Source organism: Pyricularia pennisetigena, chromosome 2 (assembly GCF_004337985.1).
Source record: "Pyricularia pennisetigena strain Br36 chromosome 2, whole genome shotgun sequence".
Classification (NCBI taxonomy): domain Eukaryota; kingdom Fungi; phylum Ascomycota; class Sordariomycetes; order Magnaporthales; family Pyriculariaceae; genus Pyricularia; species Pyricularia pennisetigena.
In genome coordinates this window covers 354491-378414 of record NC_043741.1, presented here as the reverse complement: position 1 = coordinate 378414, position 23924 = coordinate 354491, and the positions used below count along the sequence as shown (strand labels likewise).

The following is a 23924-nucleotide window of genomic DNA, read 5'->3' as shown; positions in this document are numbered from 1 at the left end:
TGAAACAGGTGGATTCCTCGAATAAATTACCGAGTAACAAGGAGTGATGGACGCGAGGCCGTGTTGCATTCTCTATGCTTGGTTTTTTTTTATCTCTGCCCTATCGATACATCCCTACCCTATAACAATGCATTGGATAACGGGAAGGAGCCGTTCCTTTGTCTCTCTTTTTTTCTTCTCTTTTTTTTTTCTTCGCTCTTTTTGTCTCTTCTTGTCCTCTTCTCGTCAATAGAATCTCTATGGTTATTCGTAAAGCACCTGCCCTACTACGTAGCACGTACGCACATATGTACGATTCGTGACTCTTGAAGCACACCCCCCACTCAGTCGCGACCGCTTTTTTTGATGTGCAGGGTGAAATCCACAGATGACCAAAGATTTTCATCTGGACTTTTTTTTTTTTCTTCATCTTTTCTATCTTTGTTACCCCCTGACCGATTCGGGAAATTTTGCCTGGGCTGTTCGAGTATGACAGAATTTAACATGCTTCCTTTGACAAGCGGTTTGCAACATGGAGACTTGGTCCGGAACCAGGGGGGGGGAATGAATGCGCTTACCGCATAGGGCTGCATCTGAACTCTTTCGGGACTGATATTAATTTATTCGATTATGAGGAAGGCAGCTTCTGACACTTGGATCATACGGCTCCAGCCTCGATACCGCGCCATGCAGTGAGGCAGTGAAGGATTTGACAGCAATTGAACACCATATTACTCCCTCCCTCCTCCTCCCGCGCCCCGTCAATAATTTCCGCTTTTCCCATTTTCCCCCCTTCCCCCCACACCCATTCACAACCAAAACTTAAAAGGCATTATCCTTGCCCCGGCCGCTGTTGGTCCCGGGGCCACATCGCTGCTGTTGCTTGGCACCTGACCGTCCGGCGTGGTTGTCGACGACAGCCCGCCCGATGATGGCAGGAGCTGAGTCGGGGGCTGGAGGAGAGGGATCGAGCCGTTCAGAGGACAGCCCAGCGCCGACTGGGCGACGACGACGTACGACGTGGCGCACGACAGGCCGCCGCAGCCGCCCTGGCAGGGCCAGTTGACGGTCTGGGTCGGCACGGGCGTCGGGCAGCCGCACGACTGCGTGACGGTCGAGATCTGGAGGCAGGCCGGCACGACGCAGGTCGAGCACTGGATGCCCGTTGTCGTGACGGTCGGGCAGCCGGTCTGGATGGGCGCTGTGACGGTGAGCGAGCCGGTCGCTGCAGTGGGCGGCGTGACGGTCGTGGGCTGGATGCTGCTGCTGCTGCTGCTGCTGCTGCCAGCGACCCCTGTGTTTTGACCCGTCACCAGAGCGGCGGTGCTGCGTGTCGGGAGGGTGGGGGGGTGTGTGTGTGCGTGTATGGGTTAGTTTTTTAGTGGGGCCACGATTAAGCTTGTGCGATACAAGAGGTGGAGTTGCAGCGAAGATCTGAGACGATCAATGTTGGGATGAACTGGGTTTTGGGGTGGTGCCATTCAAAGGGGCTTGGCTTTATGCGTACCTGGCAAAGATACCGAGATGTGTTGAGATGAGCATGCTTGTTTGATGAGCCTGAGCGAGGTGGGATTGTTGATAGAATGTATATATGTGTATATGTAAGATTGTAGGCGGGCAGTTGATCACATTCGCCTACTGCTAGATAGATTGCAAAAGCAACACCCGTCAATTAATCCGTGCCTTGCAGGATGGCGGGGGGGAAACTTTAGACTTTATATTGCTACGTATCTTGTTGTCATTCAATATTCCTGTCCAGGACGACTTCTCGTTTTGAATGACGTTTACTATGCAAAACAGCAGTGGCTAGCTGATGACCTAGACGCCTTTCAATGTTTCAACGACCAACGATACGAGGGAATTAATATGTGTCAATGCATCACAAAACTCGTGTTTTCTCGTGCCAGAATTCCCCTGCCCTCCCTCAAGCCAAGGCGCATTCGGTGTTTGTGGTACACCAACCAGGACTGGGCACCACCGTCATCGGCTGGTATCCCGTGGCGTCTGAGTGGTGGCGGGGGACTTGCTTGCCGCCACATTTCCTCGCCTCGTTTGTCCAATTCGGGGAATATTGTTCAGCCAGTCACGTGGAATCGAGACATGTGCCGTAGCCCCCTGGGGTCAGGCTTGTTGTTACGGGTTTGTTCTGTGCTAGAGGATCCAAGATACGACCTTTGGTATGCCGGGATTTCGGGATGTTGTCCCATTGGTTTTGATGGGATTGTTTGAGAGCATGCGTGCAAAGAAGGAAGAAAAAAAGAAACAAAGTAACAACGAAAGGGGATTTTGGAAATCACAAGCCTCGCCGCCGTAAGAAACGATTCTTGGACATTTCGATCCACGGTCATTTGTGCGGAATGCACTTCCCAGACAAAAGCTTGAGTTCTTTGCCATTACTCCCGCACACCATGGTCTACGCCCAGCGGCCCGATTGTTGATTGCTGGCTCGCAGCTGTATTCAGGATGTGTTTGTCACCCAATCAGATCATGGATATGCCAGACTTTTCGGTAATTCTTTGCATGTATTTGCTGCCTTCCATTATCAAAACCTCAGTTGGTCAATTTAGGCGAGAACCCTCCGCTCTATCACTCCCGCTGCCTACCTATACCACTGGACATTGACAGAGACGTAGCCGCTTTTCCTGTACACGCCTTACGCTTTGACCCTCTTTTACAGCCTTGTCCATGTTTTGATGACATGGCAGGCAGGTGCATATTGAACCCGTTGATTATACGTATCGTGGAGATGGAGTCATTATGAGCGCGCTTTAACTTTCCTGGCAGGCTGTCGAGGCTGAGTTGCAAGGGCACAAACCACGCTGATCATGCTCGCTTCTGGGATCCATGTCTGCGGCCGGCTGCACATAGGAGCAAATCATTTGTTCGGCCATCACGAACGGGCTTATTCAACCGGTCGACAAAGATCCACACTCATAAACCAGGGGCAATTTGATTTACAGAGTCACATCTGCCTTGCTAGTACATGGGTAAATCACCTCGTGTTTACCGGATTCAATAGCGTAAACTCACTCAACGGCACATGAATCTTTTGACTCTTGCCAATCAGCTAGCATGGCTCGTAAAATATTGCTTGGCAGCAAATTCTTGGCTTGATTGGAATGTCCCGCGGTTACTGGATGAGAACGCGGCGCTCATGTCTATATATAATGGGTGCAATGGAGGGAGTAAAAGAAATACAGTCGTTTGTTGCTGAGCACGGCTTCTAACCAGCACTTCTGTTCATCTCCCACAAGTCTTCCTTAGACTTACAAAATCTGTCCCGCACACTTAGCCCTCCTACCTCGACGAACGTATCCATCATGAAGTCTTCGTGGCTGCACATGCTTGGGCCTTCGACTGTGGCCATCTTAGCCCAGTCACCGCCCCCCCTGCAGAGTTTGACGTAAGTCTTGACATTGGCATCGTAAATCAACGAATCGACATATACATCCTCGGACATTGTCGATAGAGCAGTTAACCGACCGCCACCCTCGCAGGTTCTTTTCCCTGGGCTTCCAGCCTTTGGACGTCATTGGGCCTTCTGACATTATGCAACTGGTGGGGTATTGTCCGCGCCCGCCACCCGAGCCTCGAATACCTGCTCAGCGTGTGCATCAAGTCCGCGTTCTTGGCCAAGAACAAGTCTGGCGTTTTGGACGGCCGGAAAGCCACAGCCAACAAAAGCCGTGTGGGAATTTCCCGATACAGTTCGGGGATAATATAACCTGGGTCCCTACGGTGAGGTGGGTTGTGGATGGGAATATTTGGTCCAGTTCTGGTATTTCGGCCGGTAAAGAAATTTCCCTACCTTTTATGATTTGTGTTTTGAAAAAGGGGGGGATGAGACAAAAAGAAAATAAAAACAATGACAGAAGAGAGGATTTCTTCACTATTGTACGACACTAACAAAACCATGACCGGCCAAATCTGTTTTTCACAGGCATTGATATGACATATGCCTTTGTCACGATGCTGCTTGGCCCGGAGTTGGCCGGCACCGTGATCAAAGTTCTCGAATACGAACCGCGTACAGAACAGAACTGGGATCCTTACCCGGTAGTGCACAATGTGAGTCTCATCATGGCGCTTTGGCTTTTGTCCAAAAAGTGCGTTGCACAGCCGCCCGCTGACTCGAACTGGTGTGGCTTGGCCAAAGATTCCCGGCGCCGAGACTTGTCGATCTCTCGGGGAGTGTGTCGGTCCTGCTGGCTACGAATTCGGCTGTGGTAAGGAGTGAGTATCTGAATGGGCTCGCGTGTGGCCACTGGCGCTTTCGTTGGCTTCAGATCTCGCATTCCGAGGCCGAACAATGGACTTAAACTCGTGTGTTTTCGTTAACGCGTTTTTAAAAAGAGAAGCCAAGGGCAATGATCTTCAGCTTATCATGCAGCGGTCGAGGGCCGGTTGAACGTTTACCAGTCATAGGACGGAGTATCATTACTGCGTAGCCGGGGCTGGGACTCTCGAGCACATCCTTTTGTCTGCACTATTGTTTTTGGCATCCGAAAACTCCAGAATAAGGAAAGTATTAGCAAAAACCCTGCAGGTCCTAATACTATCCGTACAAGAAAATTATATGGAGAGTACCAATAAACAAGGACAGCCACTTAAGTATAACTGTATAAGCATGCCCAGGGATAGATTAAGACAAAGTTTGCGTCCAACACAAAGAACAATTATACAATGATAGGTTGCACTTTTGTTCCAACTTTTACACCCTGGCCTTTTTGTTCGTGCCTTTGCTTTCTTGTCTACAACTACCATTTATCCGACAGCCCGTATAGCTACACTTACAATCTTTTAATTCACTCCTCCTGTTCGCTTGCCGCCCAAAATGCTTGTAAACAAAGTTTTTTTTTTCTTTTTTTTTTTCAAAGCGCAAACCCTAGCAATTCACGACCAGGGTGCCGAAATTGACACCGCGGTCAAATGGGGAACGCATAAACTGGCAGAACAAGGCATCAGAATCAATTTTCACCCGTGATTCGTATGGAAGAAATGGCTCTCAGACGGGGAAAAAAGATAAAGCAGATAATATGAGACGTTGCAGTCGACATGTTTTCTTTTTTCTTTTCTTTTTTTGCGACTAACTGAGCTGCAGCTCTTTCGAATCTTTTGAGGTTGCAACCTGCATGATAATGAAATAGAGATACAATCGCAGTATCCGTACTTGTTTGACGCGCATGGCTACGGACGAGGTATGTTTCTTTCCGCCAACCTATCAATCGCCACTGCCTCCGTTCCAACACCGCTTTTGATCATACAAAAGAGAATACCCTGGCAAGCTCTGGAAATAAAAACAGGGGAGACAGTGACCTAACCACGCCTGGCTATGGTATCTCAAAGAAAGAGAAAAGAAAAAAAAAACAAGACAAGAAACAAAATGGTTTAGCACTGAGTCGGAGACACCCGGGCAGTCCATGATACAAGTTTCCGACTGATCATGATTTCGTTACAGTTGTCTCCAATGGTAAAGCTGATGCCCATAACAAAATCGCTGCTGTGAAACTTGATACACTTTGCATCGAGGCACTGCCCGAGGCTCCTGGATAGGTTGAAGCTCCCGGCAAAAACACAGACTAGACAACCGTCGATCTCTAGCTCGGGCTCCATTTCGGATAGGCTGTATTTTGGTTCGTGTATAGAGGCAGTGACCGCCGGAAGGATGGCCAAGCCGGTAATGAAGGGAATGGAAAGAGCTTGTTCGAACCGCATGGTGGTGGCTGTTTTTGTGTCTTGTTGTTTCAGATGCGAATAAATATAGAATTAAAAAAAGAAAGTCTTAACAAAAGCATTTAAGGACTTGAATCAGGAGGTTCAAGTTAAATACCTAATTTCTGAACTCCTTGATATTTCCTGTTTCTCTCTCTCTCCCTTTCTCTTTTTTTTTTGTTTTTTTTTGTTTTTTTTTGTGAAAAAGAACCAGATCCAATGTTATTTGCAAAAAGGTCAATCAAAGTCCATGAGAGGAATTATTTGTCAACCTGGTTATCGATGGCTGGCAATTTACCGAATTATGCCTTTGGTAACTAGGGACCGAGTAAGACTTGGTAGCCCCGGTGTAGAAACCTTCGCACTCCCTTTCAAATAGGCTAGCGAGCTAATCTGGGTCATTTTATGTTGAATAATACCGTACGCGAAGTTGAGAAGGACCGAATCTCCATTTAGCATTTATAACTGTTGACAGGCTTTTATGCGATCAAATACCAAGCTTTGCACAACCCGATATTCCTGGGAGGTGAAAGTCCATCGTTGAAACGTTTCCTCTACGGGGGCATAAATCGCTCCGATTGCCAGTCAATGCTATGACTCGGTCTAGCGTCCACCCGGTCCTTTTTCGATTTCTCCATGACCGAGAGCAGCTATCAAAGCTCTTTTTAGTGTTTTCAAGACTCGGCATCAAGGATGAGAAAAAGCAATTCCCATAACTCGTAATGAGCGCTTTGGCCGGCACTTGAACATGCGAACGCTACCCACGGGTTCGTTTCAACAAGCTTTTTTTTTTTTTCTTGTCATCGGCTGTACTAAGGTGTCGAATGCTTTCCCTGACACTTTGAGCGCTTTTTGCCATAAGGCTGATTGCGCAGAGGATATCCCGGGCTTGAGACCTGTCTGCTGGCATTAGGGTCCCAAGTATGTCTTCTGAGCCGGCCGATCTTGCACGGCAAGAAAAGCCAGTTTCATCCGCTTGCACTGTCGACTCCCTGCCATTGGTCAACAACTTGCGGGAGATTGACGCGGCGGAGACCAAAAAGGAGTGCAGGGAAAGCAATCGGGATGGGGCTTACTTCCAAGGTTTTGTTCGCGTCTAGGCACACATATCCTCCCCAAGTTTCAAAGTCTTGCCAGCTGATGTTGCTGTGCCCCACTGTCAGCCCGATCTTGGGAAAGCGTGAACTGTTCCATGGTGATTCAAGGGCTTGTAAGAACGACGAGTTGGCCGAGACGTCCTACATGACCTCTACGAGTAGCCGGGCGTCATGATGCCATGAATGGGAAGCAGGCTAGCAAACTATCATATGTTTAGCACCAAAGCATATATATATGTCGGCATGGATAATCGTTGCCGTTACCTATGCGCAACTCTTGCCGAGAATTTAGGGGCCTTATATCTTTGCAAAAGGCCCGATTGCCTCTATGCAAACATGATTTCAAGCTTATTCCAACCAATCAACAGGAAAAGAACGAGTCCATATCTGTTGATACGTTCACTCATTTTGGGCTTGCCACCGGCATAATTGGCCCCCATTTGCAGCACCATCAACAACAATGGGGAATTCCCAACAAGAATGCATGCCTGTGGCAATGTTGTGTCGAGATAGTCATTGTCAACCCTGGAGGCTGTAGATTCACAAAAATAGAAAAAAAAAAGCTTGGTAACCAACTTCGTGCAGATCGTAGCTGATACTTTGATAACCACACAACAGATATATCGGACCACTCTGTTTACATGAAACCGATTCACAACCCCCTCCAAGAAAAAAAAAAGGAACCTAAAGAGCCATGAACAAAGCGGCACCACCCAACACGGTGCCCAACATGACGCTCACCCCGACGCCAGAGGCAGCACCCTTGGCCCCTCCCGGTGCCGGCGTGGTCATGTTGGGCATGTTGGTCATGTTCTTGCCACCCGCCTTGTGAGAAGCGGCGTCGTGGCTGTCCCCGTCGGTGTGCTTGTCGTCCTTGCTGCTGCTCTTGTCCTTGTCCTCCCGCTTGGAGAGGGACTCGTCAGAACTGTCCTGGTCAGCACTTGCGTCATCTTCAGATTCAGCAGCAGCAGATTCGTCTACTTGGTCTTTGGCCGTCTCGTCCCTAGCCTTGACGGGAGGGTTGGAGACAGAATCGCTGTGTTCTGGGTCGTTGGGGTCGTCGTGCTCGACCGATCTGGTCGGGTTGAAGTGCGCCTCGTCTTGGTCTTCGTCCTCGGCGCCCCGCTTCACGCGGGTCGGCGTGACGTCCACCTCGTCCGCCTCCTCTTGGCGGGCGATCAGCCCCCCGGCGACTCTGGCCTGGGGTGGCACCGAGACGGCGACGGCGGTTGTGGCAGCAGCCAAAAGGCCGATGATTGTGGTCTCGAAACGCATTTTGATGGATAAGAGAATAGAGTAGTTGCTGAGATCTGTTGGTCGTCAAGACTCTGGGGTCCTCTGGGCTCCTCTGGGCTCCTCTGGAGTTGCGTAGATGCCGGTTGATATAAGTGTGTGACCGGACCGTTTGATAAAAACAAAAAAGACGCGCGTTTTGATGTCAAAAAGAGTCGTCGAGACTTTGGGATGAATTTTTTTTTCTCTCTTTTTTTCTTTCTTTTTAAGATTTCAAGCTAGTGTTGGTTTGGAGTATCAAGCAAATTCTATCCCTTTGCAAAAAGTGAACCTTGATTGGGATTTATAGCATCGACGACGGTCCAGCCCAAGACGGACGACAAGGGTGTTCCCAAAGTTACACGGCAATACATTGGACGTCTGATGAGCGAATTTTTACTCATGCTTGGGATGTGAAACAGAGAATCCCCAGATTTAGACGTCTGTGACTGGCTGATAGACCCTCCGGCCACAATAAATGTCAAATGCACCATGCGAAACAGTAACTGATCTGCAAAAAGAAAATAAAAAAAATAAAAGCTTTATATGCCGTGCGCGGCCCGACTCCAGAGAGATGGCACTTTATTTGGTCGAGCTGACGTCAAACTTCGGAAGGGGACGGCGGACCGCGGTTTTGTGAGCACGCCAATGATTCGTCATGTCGGGGATCCAGGCATAACCGTCTGCGACGGGACAAAACACAACAAGTCAAGGCATTTTGAAGAAGGCAGCGATGGCAAGGAGGATTATCCATACTCTCATCATCTTTGTCAAACTCCCCGCCTCGACGTGCGCCTCGTCCGTTCCAAGGTTTTCGGACATTGCTTGACTAGGTGAGCCAAGGAGCCAGCAAAAACAACAACAAAAAAGCCCAACGAGCCAACATCAAAATCTTGCTGTGTGCCAATCAAATGTGTCGATCGTTTCATGTTCATTTGCTTCTTTTCTTTGCTGTCCCATTCTTGGCAGACATTCAGAAAATAGCAAGTGTCCGTCTTGTCCTCATCCCAGGGTAGAGCCAAGACATGTCGCCAAGCCAAGCGATTGCGACGTTGGGGCTTGTTGGCAGATGCAGGCCAAAGAGATGACGTTGGGCCCAATTTGTCGGGTCGCGGCCCGGGCCAATATCAATTTTTGTTTCTTTCTTTCTGTCTTTTTTTTTTTCCCCCTCTGTTGGTTTATTTTTAATCAGCTTTTGTTTGTACGCTGTACTGGTAATGAAAAGGGCACAAATCCTACGTGCGAGACCAACGCAAGGGAATAGATCCTAACAAAGTCTGGTCTAGTCTTGTGTTTTTACCTATCGATCCATCAGTCAACCTTTGCAAATGCCCGAGAATTGACCATTGCGGCCTAGCCCAGAAAACATACAAGCGAATTCGTCAGCAGAGACCGTTTCGCAAGATTTCGGCATGTCAGGAACCCGTGTTACCTCTGAGCTTGCTGAACAGAAAGATGCCGTTTGAGCCTCTAGAACCAACCCCCTGTCGACACCTAATCAGGTCATTGATCAATCAAAATTCCGCCGGCAAAAGCAAAACAAAACGGTAGTCAGCTTTCTTTTCCCACACCAACCTCCCTACGCCACACCCACTTCCCACCCTGTGCCGCCGGAAAGCAACATGGCCGTTCTATCAATACAATAATTTGACAGAAAAAGAGCACGTGTGGGGTCATGGCACAGACGCACCAACACTTAATCCTACTGTCGTGATCCAAACAAAAAAAAAAAAAAAAAAAAGAAAGCTCTGATAACGTCCCTAAAATCTGAGATAGAATGCAGCAAACATCACCAACAACAACATGCCAAGACCAACGAGAAGGGCGAGATGAGGGTCTCAAGGGACAAAAGAACCCATGTAACCAATCATTGTAAAAGATCTGATTTGGGTTTCCAAATCGAACGACCCGCATCCAAATTCAAGGGATAGACACCACCATCTCTATTTTCAGGTGATGAGAGGCGTTGCATCGCTGTGAAATACGTGACTTGATTCCCAACGGTGGCGAGGGATAGCTGATATAAAGAAAAGGAGTGTTGCACCGGAGGGACTTGCAAGAGAGAGAGAGAGAGAGACAGAGAGACAGAGAAGGAAAAAAAAAGGATGGAATTCCTCGGCCGTCTTAATGTCCAATGAACCCAGATTGCTAAGCCTATTTCCGTAGCCACCAAAGCGACCTTCTCCACCCCCCTCCAATGCTCATCCACATCTTTTTTACAGTCGCTGCCCTGGCCCTGGCCTCTGTCTCCCTCTGCAGCCCAGCCGCTTGTGGTCCCCCTCCTATACATGTGCGAATTGGGGACGTCAAGGTCGCCGGCGGCAAACCCACCCGAGGCGCCGAGGTGTCGGTAGGGGAACCGAGTCAACCTCTCGCGCTTACACCGACCTGGACCACCGACAGTACGCTCATCCACAGCAGCAGCAGCAGCAGCAGCAGCAGCAGCAGCAGCGACTGCGACAAGGGATGGGTCGAGGAGGCCTGTGCAACTCTGCACGGCGGGGTGTACAACGCATCTGCGTCGGCAACCCGGGCCAGCGATTCTTCCTCCACCGTCGACAGGCTCGCGCTCGGCACCGACGCCGTCATCCCCGTGCTTCCGATGAGCGTAACGAGAGATGCAAATACGGCCCAGACGGGGATGCTGGGTCTCGGTACCAACTCGACCATCCTCGACACACTTGTCTCCGCCGGCAAAATCGCGTCGAGAAGCGTGGGATTCTGGGCCGGACGCGGCATTGGCAGCAGAACACCCATCGATGGAGGGCTGACTTTTGGGGGTTACGACAAAGCGCGGGTGGTGGGGAGGGGCTTCGTAGACAGGCTTACGCCCGGAGTCAGGAACTGCTCGTCGGGCTTGGTCGTCGCCATTGCTGATATCGCAGTCGGTTTGGCTGATGGCACAAACACAAGCCTGCTTTCGAAGCAGGACGGAAGGACGTCCAACCTCAACGCGTGCCTTGATCCGTCAAAGAGGACGCTTATGAGCTTGCCCGACAAGTTTTACTTTGATGCTCTGCTAAACGCTTCAAAGATCGATGCCAGCTGGGTCGGAAGAGGTGACGGCTGGTGGTATGGTAATGTTGTCGTTCCATCGAGCAGTAATCTGTGAGTCGAACGCCACAAAAAGGGGGGAAAAAAAAAGTGACGTGGCTAACGTGCAGAGGTTTTAGCTTTTTCTCGCTGGGTAGATCCTTCAGTGATCTCACCATCACACTGGGCTCCGGCCTCACGGTTCGCATCCCCAACGAGCTGCTTGTGCAGCCGCATACATTCATTGACCCGGCCACCGGCGACACGCAAACAGACCATTCGCGGTCCGACATCCTCATATACCCCGACCAGGGCCCAGAAGCGGACGACACTATAATCCTAGGCCTTCAGTTCCTCGCCGCCGCGTACCTGCTGGTCAACCAGGATGCGCGACAGTTCACGCTGTGGGAGGCCAGCAGCCAAGCAGCAAACGCAAGCAAACCGCAGCTGGTGGCTGTGGCGCCGGACAATTCGGAAATTACGACGCCGCTCTGTCCTCAAAGCTCGTGGAACCCCAGCAGAGATCAGGACGTGAAAAAGACGCTCAACGCAGAGGAGCAGCAAAGCAGCCAGATGAGCAAAGCAGCCGTCGCCGGCATCGCGGTCGGCATCGTGGCGCTGCTGCTTTCCCTGGGGATGCTCGCCTTTGCCGTCCTCCGGAAACAGGGCCATCCAAGACTGCCGTACTGCTGCGCATGGCCTCCCGCCTGCGGTGGCCGCCCGTCAGATCTCAAGCCGGAGGAGCTGAACAACGTAAACACGACAGTTCACCCTTGGGACGGCTGGACCAGATCAATAGTGATGGCACAGCCGAGGTCAGACCCGGGTTTTCACGTCGAATTCAGAAACGGGGGGTTGGGGATCTGGGGCAACGAACACCAGTTCGCATTGTGCGAATTGGAGGCACCGCCGTCGCCTTGGAACTCGGGGACGGTAATGTATCCCAAGGAGCTGGAGGGAAGTATGCCTGCTTTTGAGATGGATGGGTCTACTTAGGTGAGGCATCATAGCAAGCGACGTATTTGTAATGTTTGAAACTGGGTGGATTTTGTCACTATATGTTTTGAACATGTGTAGCTTGCTCCAAAAAAAAAAAAAAAAAAAAAAAAAAATTGTAACTTTACCAGCAGATGCTCCGCAAATGACCGTGGTTGCTAAAGTCTGCTGCACGGACTTCAAATGGCTAATTATATCGGGCTGGCGAAATGCTGTTAAAATTAAGCCCAACTTGGTGAAGCAACTCTTTATAAAACCAGTGACCAGCCATCCTGAAAATTGTCTTTAATTATTATCAGGGGTGGTAATGATGGTTTGTATCTCTGTTTGGACATTTGCTGGTAATCCTTCCGGTACCCTAATAACAGTCCACTATTGATATTGGATTTTGAAAGCATACTGATAAATCTACGAATGCAGTAAGACAAACTAGTAAAATGGGATTATACCCCTGGGGAGATAAACCTGTTGCATTGTGCGGTCGAGACATCCAAATTGAAATTCGCAAGTACATTATAACGATTGATACTGCGACCTGTTGAATTGGTTGTTATGAAGGCTTGCCAGCGCTCTTACCCCACAAGTACGGCACCGAAAGAAGTTTCGTATTAGCTTGATACGGCTTTCATGCTGAGATTTTAAATTCAACCATTTGAACTAGTTTTTCGCATGTCATGGGAACCCAGGCACAGCCTCTCTTACCTCCACTAAGCCCGTAACGTCCGAAAGCCCTGCAACATTTTGTAGATGTACAGGCAATGCATTTTTGCTTTGCTATTATAATCATGGGAACAAAAATCCAAACCACTGTTTGGTACCTTCGCGTTACGAACGAAAGGTTGGGCCGGTACCAGGGAGGTTAGTATGCCCCAAGGCCGGCCAAAGCTAGTTTCAGTGCTCAGACTAGACCCCGCTGCTTCGCAATGGGGACCGAGCGCTCCATATACCTTTTAGTAGTCTCAGGGCTCATCCCTGAAGCCCAAAGCTCCACAATTAATCCACTCCGTTCGCTTCGCTCCATTTCGTGGCTCAATTGCGGCTTTGCAATGTATTTATGGGTCCATCCAAAGAACGTTTTGGTTCAGGTCTAAGGACAACTTGTCGATTTTCGCCGTTTATAACGGTATTTTTGGCCTTTTTACGACCGATACTCCCTTATTATTCCACAACCACGCAAAATATCGAAAAAAAAACATCGTTAAAAATAGGAATTGGTAGGCCTTTTTTATTAATTTAAAATTTTTTGCACCCGGTACGCCAATAAAAAATTAAATATAACCCGCCTTTTATCCGTTTATAGCGGTATCCCCATTATTAACCCCAAAACACCATCGATACCCATTTCGCATTTTAACAATAACGATTATAATCCGTTAAAATTTATATGTAAAAGATCGCAAAAACGAAAAAAACCTTTACATATAAATTTTAATCCAAATATCGCAAAAATATCTACTTTATAATCCGTACAGGGTAAATTTTATTTAATATATTATACGTCCACCCATAAATACTATTAATACTTATTTCGCATTTTATTAATAACGATTATAATCCGTTAAAATTTATATGGGGAAAATCGCAAAAGCGAAAGGAATTTTTACATATAAATTTTAATATAAATAACGCAAAACCATTAATTGTATAATTCGCATAAAATATATATTATATAATACGTTATATATTCACCCATTAAAAAAACCATTATTTCCGCAAATTTTTATATATTCGTATTAAATTACATATATATAATATCCGGAAACACGCCCATATATATTTCGCTTTCCCACCAAATCGACGCAATTTTTCGCGGTCCTAATCCCGTATACGCGGCGGCAAATACCTCCTCCGACGTACATATTTTCCCGGAATTATACGCCAAAACCAAAATTTTTGGTAATTTAAACCTATAATATAAATTCGTTTTTTTAATTGTTATATAGCTTTTAAACCTCCACAAACCCCCCAATATTCCTGCACGAATCCCATATTATAACCAAATACAATATATATACCGGGTTTTATATAATATAAAAAATGTTATTTTACTGGCAAAAACCGGGTACGGGAAAAATATAATATTGCAAATTACCTCGGTAATTCGCAATAATATTATTATTATCCAAATAATCCTATTAAATAAATTAGGGCAAAAACAATTACGTAATATATAACGTTATCCCGCCGCGAACCCCAAATTAATCGACCAATCCATTTTAAACGTAAATATAAATATGCGGTTTTTATTATTAAAATTAATTTTATTTAATATAACCTTTTTTGGAACCCGTAAACCGTTTGTAAATATACGCACATTTTTTTAAACCCGGAACAAACCACCAATTACCGATTCCTTAAACTTTTTCGAAACCCTATATTCCACCAACGTATCGTTTTATTTACTATTAATAAATTTTATATAATTTTATAATGGAAGGATTTTAGGGAATCGTTTTCCATATTGCGTTTAATCCGGGCAATTATACCAGCAAATATATTTATATTCGGGTGCACCGTAACTTTTACAGCAAAAATTAAAACCTACGTTTTCGACCAACTATATTATAAAAGGATAATACGTTTCGTTAAAACGCCTTTTAACCGACCCGAAATTACAATTATAATATAATGTTTGGAACGTAAAACTTTTATTAACGATTACCGGCGCCTTTTATTTTTAATAGGGAATATTATACCATTATCCGCTACCCGTATTTTTAAAACCATTATATATATGGACGCCAGGAACCGCATTATCCAAACACACCAATTTTTAATAAAAAACCTCGTATTTAGGAAATTTATTGAACGAAACGCAACCGATATAATTATCCGGTACAATGTATTTATATTTAAAGTCGATAAAATTAAAATTTACGCAAAATTTTCCAAACCGGATTTTAAAATTCGCATTATATTTTCCATTTCATTTTTGGGTATGGGTATAAATATACCTAATATGGAACGTATAATGCAATACGGCGCGTTAATATTAAACGACCCCGCAAACCTGTGGTAAAAGTTCGGACGAACCGCACGCGGGCCTAACCGTAAAGGAACCGTATATTTTTTTGCGCTTTATTGGTATTTCGATACGCAGGGGTCCATCGCTAAATATAAACCAATTAAACCAAAATTATTAATTAAATTAACCAAATAACCCGTAATATTACGAAAAAACGTTAAAAATTTATAAATTACCTATTTAAATTTTTTAACGTATTTATAAACGCGGTTATTCCCTATTAATTTTCCACGTATTGTTAAATTTAATTTAAATAACAATAATTGGGTAAAAACGTCGGAATTACCATAAACCGGCTTTTTGGGTATATTTAAACCACGCGTTCCGCCCTATTGGACGTAATAGGAAATAATAAATAGGAAAAAATTAAAAAAGGAGGCGCTAAATATACAAATTTTCGCCAACGTTAAATATTTTCGACAAATTATATTAGATTTTATACAGGAAACGAATCCATTTTTTATAATAAACCAATTTAAAAACTGTTGCAACGCCTACGTCCATTAAATTGGAGTTTTACCCGCATTACCCCCTAAAAAGCAACCAATTAAAATACCCAGGAAAAATTCCAAAAAAAGTTATATATTTAAACAATTGGATAAATGGGGTACCCATTTTGCAATAACTATTTTTTACCCAAACCCGCGGCGATTATACGACCTATTATCCCAATTAATATTACCCAAACTAATAATTTTTAATATCGTTAAAAAATTCGTCCATTCCTATAACCGGGAATGGACGAAAAACGATTTACTGGAAAATATTCCAAATTTACAATTAATTAAATAGTTTGAACAACATAGCGATTATTTCGTTGTTTAACTCCTAATAATATACGAAAATAAAATACGAAATTACGCCTCCTATTTGCACAAATAATAAAAGAAAAAGCGGCGGAATTAAAACACGGTGGTATTTTAGGAAACGATGGATATAATTAACAATTATTCGGGAAAACAAACTAATAAACGCCGACGAACGAATTAAACGGTATTATAACCACAGGTTAAAATACTGGTTAACGTTAACGGTTACAAAAATATCCAATATAGGAACGTTTATAAATTTATAACCCAAAAATTAAAGGGCGAGTAAGGTTAAATCCTAATTAAATTAAATAACGTACCTTGGATTATAAAAGGGTCGAGCAATAAAAAAAGCGACGCCGAATTGGATTAACCAGGGGGGGAGGATTAAATAGCGCAAAGTATATAATTGTTAAATACCAAAATCCCCAATTAACGGTTTAAATAGAACGATTAAATACTGGATAATAACAATTATTACGTAAATTAAAAGCTTGGATTATATATAAATTGGTACGGCGTAACGGCGCCCCGATTAAAAATAAAAGGGTTCGATATTGCGAATTGTAACAACTGTTACGGTTAAATTCCGGAAACTTTGGCGTTTCCACTTTAATTTTATTTTATTAGCAGAAAACCCCATACGTAAACCCAATTATAAATACCTCCTTTTTTATTTTTATTAACTTTTTTTCTTTTTTTTTACAACAAAAACCTTTTTCCCAACCGCCAGATTCTTTTTGTAACGATTAATAAAAAATTGTAACGATTAAACCAACGTTTAATTTTTAACCAATAAACGTAATAATTGTTACAATCGCAAAATTGCTTTAGCAAATATTGCAGACATATTCGTTAAAAAACCTAATTAAAACATTTTTAATTGGATAAAGCTGTTTATACCTTACCCACCCAAGCAAGCATTAACCCAATTGTAACGAAGGTAAATTATAATTAACGCCCCTGCATCGCAAAAATACCCCCCACCCGGCTAGGTCCGGGGCAAATTAATTAACTTTATTGTAATAATAATTATAATAATTGCTTTAATTCGCCAAAAACCGTAATAATTGTCACAATTACGTTCCTTTATCACCATAGCTCCCAAAAAACGCCAAAAAGGTAAAACCTCCGCCCAAATTACCACCAAATTTACGTTGGGATATATACCCAATAATATTAAATTATTTACTAACCTAATAACCACATTATAAAAAGGAGCGCGGATAAAAAAAATAAACTAATATTTTAAAAATTTGGAAAATTACGACGCGGATATTGCAATTGTTTTAAAATTAAATTTTGTTCGGTTAAACCGTTTTATATTACAAGGTTATTCGGATGCAACCGGAATTCCCCTAAATTTTCCCCCTATTCCTAATAATAATAATAATAATTAAAATAATGTTAATATGGATTCCGGCGATAATAAATTTACCCCCGCCCCCGTCGATAAAAATGGAAATAATACCGATATGGACGCCGGCGATAACGAATTTGCCCCCGCCCCCGTTAATTATAATAACGACGATATTTATATGGGCGAAAACGATAACCAATTTGCCCCCGCGTCCGCCAATAAAGGCGATAATAATATTAATATGGACGATAATTATAACGAACCTGCCCCGGATTTGGATAACCGCCAATTGCAAACTTTTTTGGTATCCTTTAAACCATTTACCAACGCATTATCCCCGTTACCAAAAAACCCCAAAAACCGGCCCTTTATACCATAACCGGAAATTATTATTAACCCGGTACCCGCGTTATTAAATAAGCCGCCTGTACCCCGTATATATAAAACCACCACCGTTCGGCCAGTTAAAACCAATTTTATTTCGGTATCGCGGACGTAATTTAAACCTAATTCGACGCCAAATAATGGACTAATAAATTTCGTATAACCCGAATATTATTTCCCATCGCACAAAAACACGGATTTCCTGGATCGTTTACCCGTCCCGTTATGGAAGGATTTTCAACTGGGCAAAAACCAATCCGTATCGGCGATAATTATTATAATTTGGCGCAGGGTAGGAAATACGAATATTGCCAAAATAGCTCGTATTATACCCCATTTAAATTATATTAATTATTTTAAAATTAATAACAATACCAACCCGCCCGCCTGGTTCGGTCGCGGAAATAATATTTTCCGCAACACGAACGAAACCCCAATCGCCCAAACCCTTAAACGTTTTTAATCCGTTATTGGCGTCGCCGTAGCAAAAATACGTATTAATAACCAGATTTTAATATACCATTTTAAAAATAATTCGTCGAATATAAACGAAGTAATAATCGTATTTAGCTACGAAACGATAAATATTTTGGTACAATATATTAATATAACAGGTTAATATTTTTTTCTATTAAATTGCGACAATTGTTATAATTCCTACATTAATATATCCTGCTATTTACTATATTATAACAATTATTACAATTTTTTGCGGTAATGCCAAATAATTATTGTTATAATGTAACAGGTATTACAATTTGGTTTTCACCCTTTTATATATTTTGGGATAACGGGCACAATTTTAATTATTAGTTAATTTATTTTGAATCGCCGACGTATTCGGTTTTTTAATTTATTTTAAAACAGGTAATCCCGGCAAACAAATTAAAGGTAATAAAATACCCGTTTGGTAAAAGACCTTGGCTTCCGTACCGGATATATTTAACGATAGGGATACCAAACCCATTTTCGATAATTTGGCAAATCGGCGTCGCCTACCCCTTATCCCCCCTTTTATCCGCTAAAGCGACATTAACCTCCCCGGGTTAAAAATATTCGCAAACAAATTTAAACCGGCTATAATTCCCATAATCCTCGCCACGATATTAATTTACCTGCGGATAATAACCACCGGACCTAATTTTAAAAACGGCGATTAAAAGTTTAAAACCGCTAATTTTTAACTATATATATATAACGGTTACTATATCGACGATTGGTTTAAAATTTGTTACCATTTTTTTTATTTTATTTCTCGCCGGCAGGGAAAAATCGTTATTAAAAATAAGGAAAGTTTTAACAATTTTGGTGGAAATTGCCGCAACTTTTTTAAATTTAATATTGAACAATCTTCCACCCTGTTTATTATCGCCGATTATACAATTATCGCCGATAACGTTATCGCTTTAAATAATTTGCATTTAATACAATTTTAACATCGTTTGGTTGCCCGTTCGCGAACCGACCAAATTATCGACGTCGCCAATTTATTTGGTTTTAACCGCGCCTGTTATAACAGGACGATAATAATGCTCGTTATCGATATTTGGTCCCGTTTTAAGCCTATTAAGGTCGGACGGCTGAAAAAGAAAAAAAGCGTGCAAATTAAATTTAAATACACCTATTGGATTTGTTAATATTTGAAGGTATTTTTAACAATTTGTACGACGAGGGGCGGTTCCATCGTCCCATCCTTACCAAACCCAAAATAAAAATTACCGAACTTTATCCCAAATCTTTTGGCGACGACCAATAAAACGATTTTTTCAATTTTATATAAACCTAATTTATTATCGCCGATCGATTTGCTGATATGGACCGCGCAAAAAAGGAAATTTTCGAGGACGCCCGCGAAAGGATTTCAACGGTTTTTTTGGCATATTATGCGCAATTTTTTTTTTTAATTAAAAGTTATCCCTGGATTGGTTATTTTTTTAATTCGGACGCGATTTAGGTTATTATAAAAAAGTTGCGCCTTTTTTAAAACACCTTACCTATCGACGGTTTAAATACCGATAACAAAATCGGTTTTAAATACAAAAAAATTAAGGGTAAATATTTTTAATTTAACTGGGATATACCTAATATTCCTTTTGGTCGCTATTAACTACCCTATTAATTAGTTGGTAAATTATATATATATTATCCTTAATAATTGTGACTGTCGTTACAATTTTGCCTTTATTTTTGTAATTACTGTTATAATCCTGCCCTTATTTTTGTAATTACTGTTACAATCCCACCCCTATTTTTGTAATTATTGTTACAATTTTTGTTTTTGCTAAATTAATTTTTTTTTCGGTTTAAATGCCCACACCTTATTAAAATTGGAGCAATTAATTTTTAAAAATTGGCTATTAACCAACGAAATAAATATAAAAAAAACAATTATTTATTTTACGGCGATTTATATATGGTATATGCGTTACCAACACGACCGATTTATCCAAAATACCGACGGATATTTTCCCATTTTGATTTTCGTCCCGGCCAGCCTTATTTCGCAAATATTTAAAAAAATAATAACCAATTTCCCAACCCTCGACGTTAAATGCTGTTATAATTTAACCGAGGTATGCGCTGCCGATACCCCGCGAACGGTTGCTATTTTTACCTAAGCGCAATTTTACAATATTTTAACCAAATTCGCCGCCCGCAAATTTAATCCCAAATTTGCGGGTACGGTTATTATTATATTTTATTTAATATTCCTAATCCGAAAAACTGAGCAATTGGACGAAATTTATAACGCGGAAAAAGTATTTAACCTATGGTATATAAATAAGGTTATCGATTCCAATTTTTAGCAGCGCCCCCCCGACGTCGACAATTTCGACGATAATTCCGACATTAAAAATAATATTTAGTAAATATTTTTTGTAACAATTATTATAATTTCGTTATATAAATATATTTGTTTAAATTAAATAATTTTATTAGGAACCGTTAACGTAAAAACGGTCGGAAGGCCGATTTTTCCACGGGCGAAAACACCAAAAATATCCGGCGTTTGGTTATATATTAACTATCCGGTACCCTTTTTTAACGTATAATTGGAAACGAAATTCAATATTTCCGTTACCGCGAATCGATAATACACCGCGCATTTCGCCTTATTTTTTGTATTAATCGGGGTATGGCCTTTACCACGCCGATTATTAACAAAATTAGGGATATTATTGGCCTTAATACCCTGGTTTGGGATAAAATTGCGATCCCTTTCGCCCGACCTAAAAACCTGTCCTAAAAAAATATATTTATAGCCGATTATATTTGGGAAAATAATAATTGTTTCGTTGTTTTTAATATCGATAAAAACACCAAAACTTCCCTATAAAAATTCGAATCGATAGGTTGGAAATAGTGGTTGTTTTACCCTCGAATTTTAAATTTTATAATTCCTACCATTATATTAAACGAAAAATCGTTAATAATTTTTAAATATACGGGCGTATTTACGGTACGCAGGGGTATGGATACCGGGTTCACCTTACCTAACGGTACAATTATTTATCCCCGTAAACGCATTCCGCTTTATAATATTATTATTAAAAAATTCCAATTTGGCCACCGTTTCGAAAACGTTATAACAAATACCGAAACAATTTTCAAAAATATTATTACCGTATTCGTGGGCGAAAATACCGACGATATTGGTCCCGCTCCATTAGGAGCTCCCACTAATACGGATACCATAATTGGTGACCGCCAAACCTCGGTTTTTTTTAATATGGGTTTTATCCGCTTATTGCAGTTTTTGTGAGGATCAGGCCCCTAGACCTACCCTCAGAATCACGACTCGGCTCCACACCGAGCCAGGGATCGGACAAGGATCCACTACCTCCGGATTTAAGCGCGTCTCTTGAGCGCGTCGTTGATTGTAATTTCTCTCTTCTCTTCAGTTTAGAATTTTCGTCGATAGCGCCTAATATACTGAGGTTCTCCAATGTATGCCTGGCCGTGACAGTTTTTAACAATTAATTACTTTTTTTGGTTAATAATCCACGCCGAGGACGATACCCGGGATGTTAATTCGGCGGAATTGGGTAAAATATTGGCGTTAAAAGGAATGGATTTTAAAACCAAATACCGTAACGTCCGACAAAATTTTAAAAAAAATTTACAAAAAGGAGAAACCCGTTTTGGATCGGTAATTGTGGACGTTTTAATTTAATATAACGGCGACGGTCCTTTTAACTGGGTTTATTCGAAAATTTGCACTAATCCTAAAACGTTATTTCCGTCGGGCAGGGTTAAAATAATCCATTTTATATTAAACGAATCGTTATTTATTGCCCGCGTAATTAAAATTTGTATAAAGGAAAAAAAAGGGTTAACGCGTCCTGGTTATAACCCCCAATCCTTGGATTTAAACGTAAATTAGTTATATAATAATAATTATTATAATCCCTTTCCTTCCCCACAATTATTGTAACAATTGTTACAATTTTTATATTTTTGGATTATAATAAATGTTATAATAATTGTTATTTTTCCATTTTTGTAACAATTATTACAATTTTTAATATACCTACTAATTTTTTTAGTTTTATTGCTTTTATTTTAGAAAAAACCAGTTTCGGTGTGGCTATTATTCGATTAGGTTTATCTTAAACCGAACGCGATAAAACCGTTTCCGATTTCACCGATTCCAGCTCCAATTTTAACGTTTATATCCTAAATATTAACATTTCCAACGCTAATTTTAATTTGCACCCCAATTGTTGCACTGGTATTATTATCCCCTTAATATGGAACGCTAATACACAGTTGCAAATTTGTGGTCGTTTAATTCGGTTGGGTTAAAATAAACCTGTTATTTGGCGCATTTTCGAAATACGAGGTACCTTTTTCGATTGGGTAAAAAATCGCATGTTCCGGAAGGTTAATACCCTTTTTTTTACTGTTCCGGCCGTTACTAATATATAATAAATATTATTTAAATACATTACGCGCATATATTTCCCCAAAATTATCCAATTTCCAATTGTTAAACAATTTTTAACGTATAAGGTAATGGCAATTATATTTTCCTGGCCTTTTAATTGTTTCGTTTGGATAGCAAAACCCCCCCAACATTTTAATATTTTTTATTTTAATAGGACGCGCCGCATAAGCGAATTCTATTTTCGCCTGGTTTTAATGCTCGTATTAAATATTTTTAAACAGTTTAACGAATAGGATTTGGTGGAAAAAACGTCAACTTTTATTTTAACGTTAGGTTTAGTTTATATTAATTATTAATACCAGGAACAAAATGGTGGCCGTAATACGTTTATTAATTATATTAATCGTACACATTTACCTTATTTCGATTTTACCATTATGGATTAGGGGTTTATAATTAAATTAATAAAATAGATTAAAAATAACGATGGATTTTACGACGAAACCGCGACCGCGCGGGTTATCGGGGCTTTAATAAAGGATTTTGGCTCCTGGGTTATTAAACGCCGGGAAACCAATAAACCGTTTAAAAAAGGCATTTCTGGTAATAATAACGCCAATTTTTTGGCGGTCGTTATTCCGTTTTCTTTATTTATCGATTTTGGCTTTAATTACGATAAATTTATATTCGATTCGTTAAGGAAACCCTGCATATTTATTTCAAAAAAGGATAAGGAGGAGGACGATTCGGTCCCTGGATCGTTTACCGCGACCCCAGTTCGGAAAAAGAGGCGTAACGCTAACAAACCCATTTTTAAAAAAATATTTAACGTTGCCAAACGTTTTCGTTTTTTTTAATCGGTTTGGGTTTTTTTGTTTTGCTTTTTTTTTGGGGTTTGGTGCTATAAAATTAGGGGTTTTATATATGTAATATTATAACAATTATCACTATTAAAATCCGGTTTAATGGATCTATTATTCCTGGTTAATAAGGTATTATAATAACGGTTATTACCAGGATTTTTTTTGCTGGATTTATAATTGGCGGTGGATGGAAAATATAATTTATTTGGGCAAGGAAAATGGATAGGAAACGGGTTATTTATACGGAGGATTTTGGAGGAAATTATACCTCGCATTTTATTTTAAACCAAATTTACAATTGGTATTTGTTTATTTGTATTTATTGGTTTTGCGGACGCTGTTTTACCTCCGTTATTCGCGGGTAAGGTCACCGTTATTCGTCCATTTAACTCCTTTTTATAATGGAACGATCCTCGTTTTTACCCGCTTTGGTTTACGTAATTTACCTTTTATTATTTTAAATTTTATACGCCTTTTTCGTCGGATTTTTCGTATATTCCGTCCAG

General features: G+C 41.9%; 4 protein-coding genes across 4 annotated transcripts; 2 read left to right on the top strand and 2 right to left on the bottom strand.

Annotated features, from left to right (window-relative positions):
* Positions 1–788: 788 nt before the first annotated feature.
* On the bottom strand, positions 789–1521 carry PpBr36_00076 (uncharacterized protein; the record flags this gene model as incomplete). Its single annotated transcript, XM_029887269.1, has 2 exons — positions 789–1305; positions 1487–1521. 2 exons carry the CDS (start codon positions 1519–1521, stop codon positions 789–791), a joined length of 552 nt encoding a protein of 183 aa, XP_029750930.1.
* A 1778-nt stretch (positions 1522–3299) lies between these two features.
* PpBr36_00075 (uncharacterized protein) lies at positions 3300–4216 on the top strand (the record flags this gene model as incomplete). Its single annotated transcript, XM_029887268.1, has 4 exons — positions 3300–3382; positions 3477–3547; positions 3920–4047; positions 4136–4216. The coding sequence occupies 4 exons, from the start codon at positions 3300–3302 to the stop codon at positions 4214–4216; spliced, it is 363 nt and encodes a 120-aa protein (XP_029750931.1).
* Positions 4217–7472: 3256 nt separating this feature from the next.
* On the bottom strand, positions 7473–8063 carry PpBr36_00074 (uncharacterized protein; the record flags this gene model as incomplete). Its single annotated transcript, XM_029887267.1, has 1 exon — positions 7473–8063. The coding sequence occupies one exon, from the start codon at positions 8061–8063 to the stop codon at positions 7473–7475; it is 591 nt and encodes a 196-aa protein (XP_029750932.1).
* Positions 8064–10257: 2194 nt separating this feature from the next.
* On the top strand, positions 10258–12089 carry PpBr36_00073 (uncharacterized protein; the record flags this gene model as incomplete). The annotated part of the gene is made up of 2 exons (XM_029887266.1): positions 10258–11168; positions 11234–12089. 2 exons carry the CDS (start codon positions 10258–10260, stop codon positions 12087–12089), a joined length of 1767 nt encoding a protein of 588 aa, XP_029750933.1.
* Between the last annotated feature and the right edge of the window lie 11835 nt (positions 12090–23924).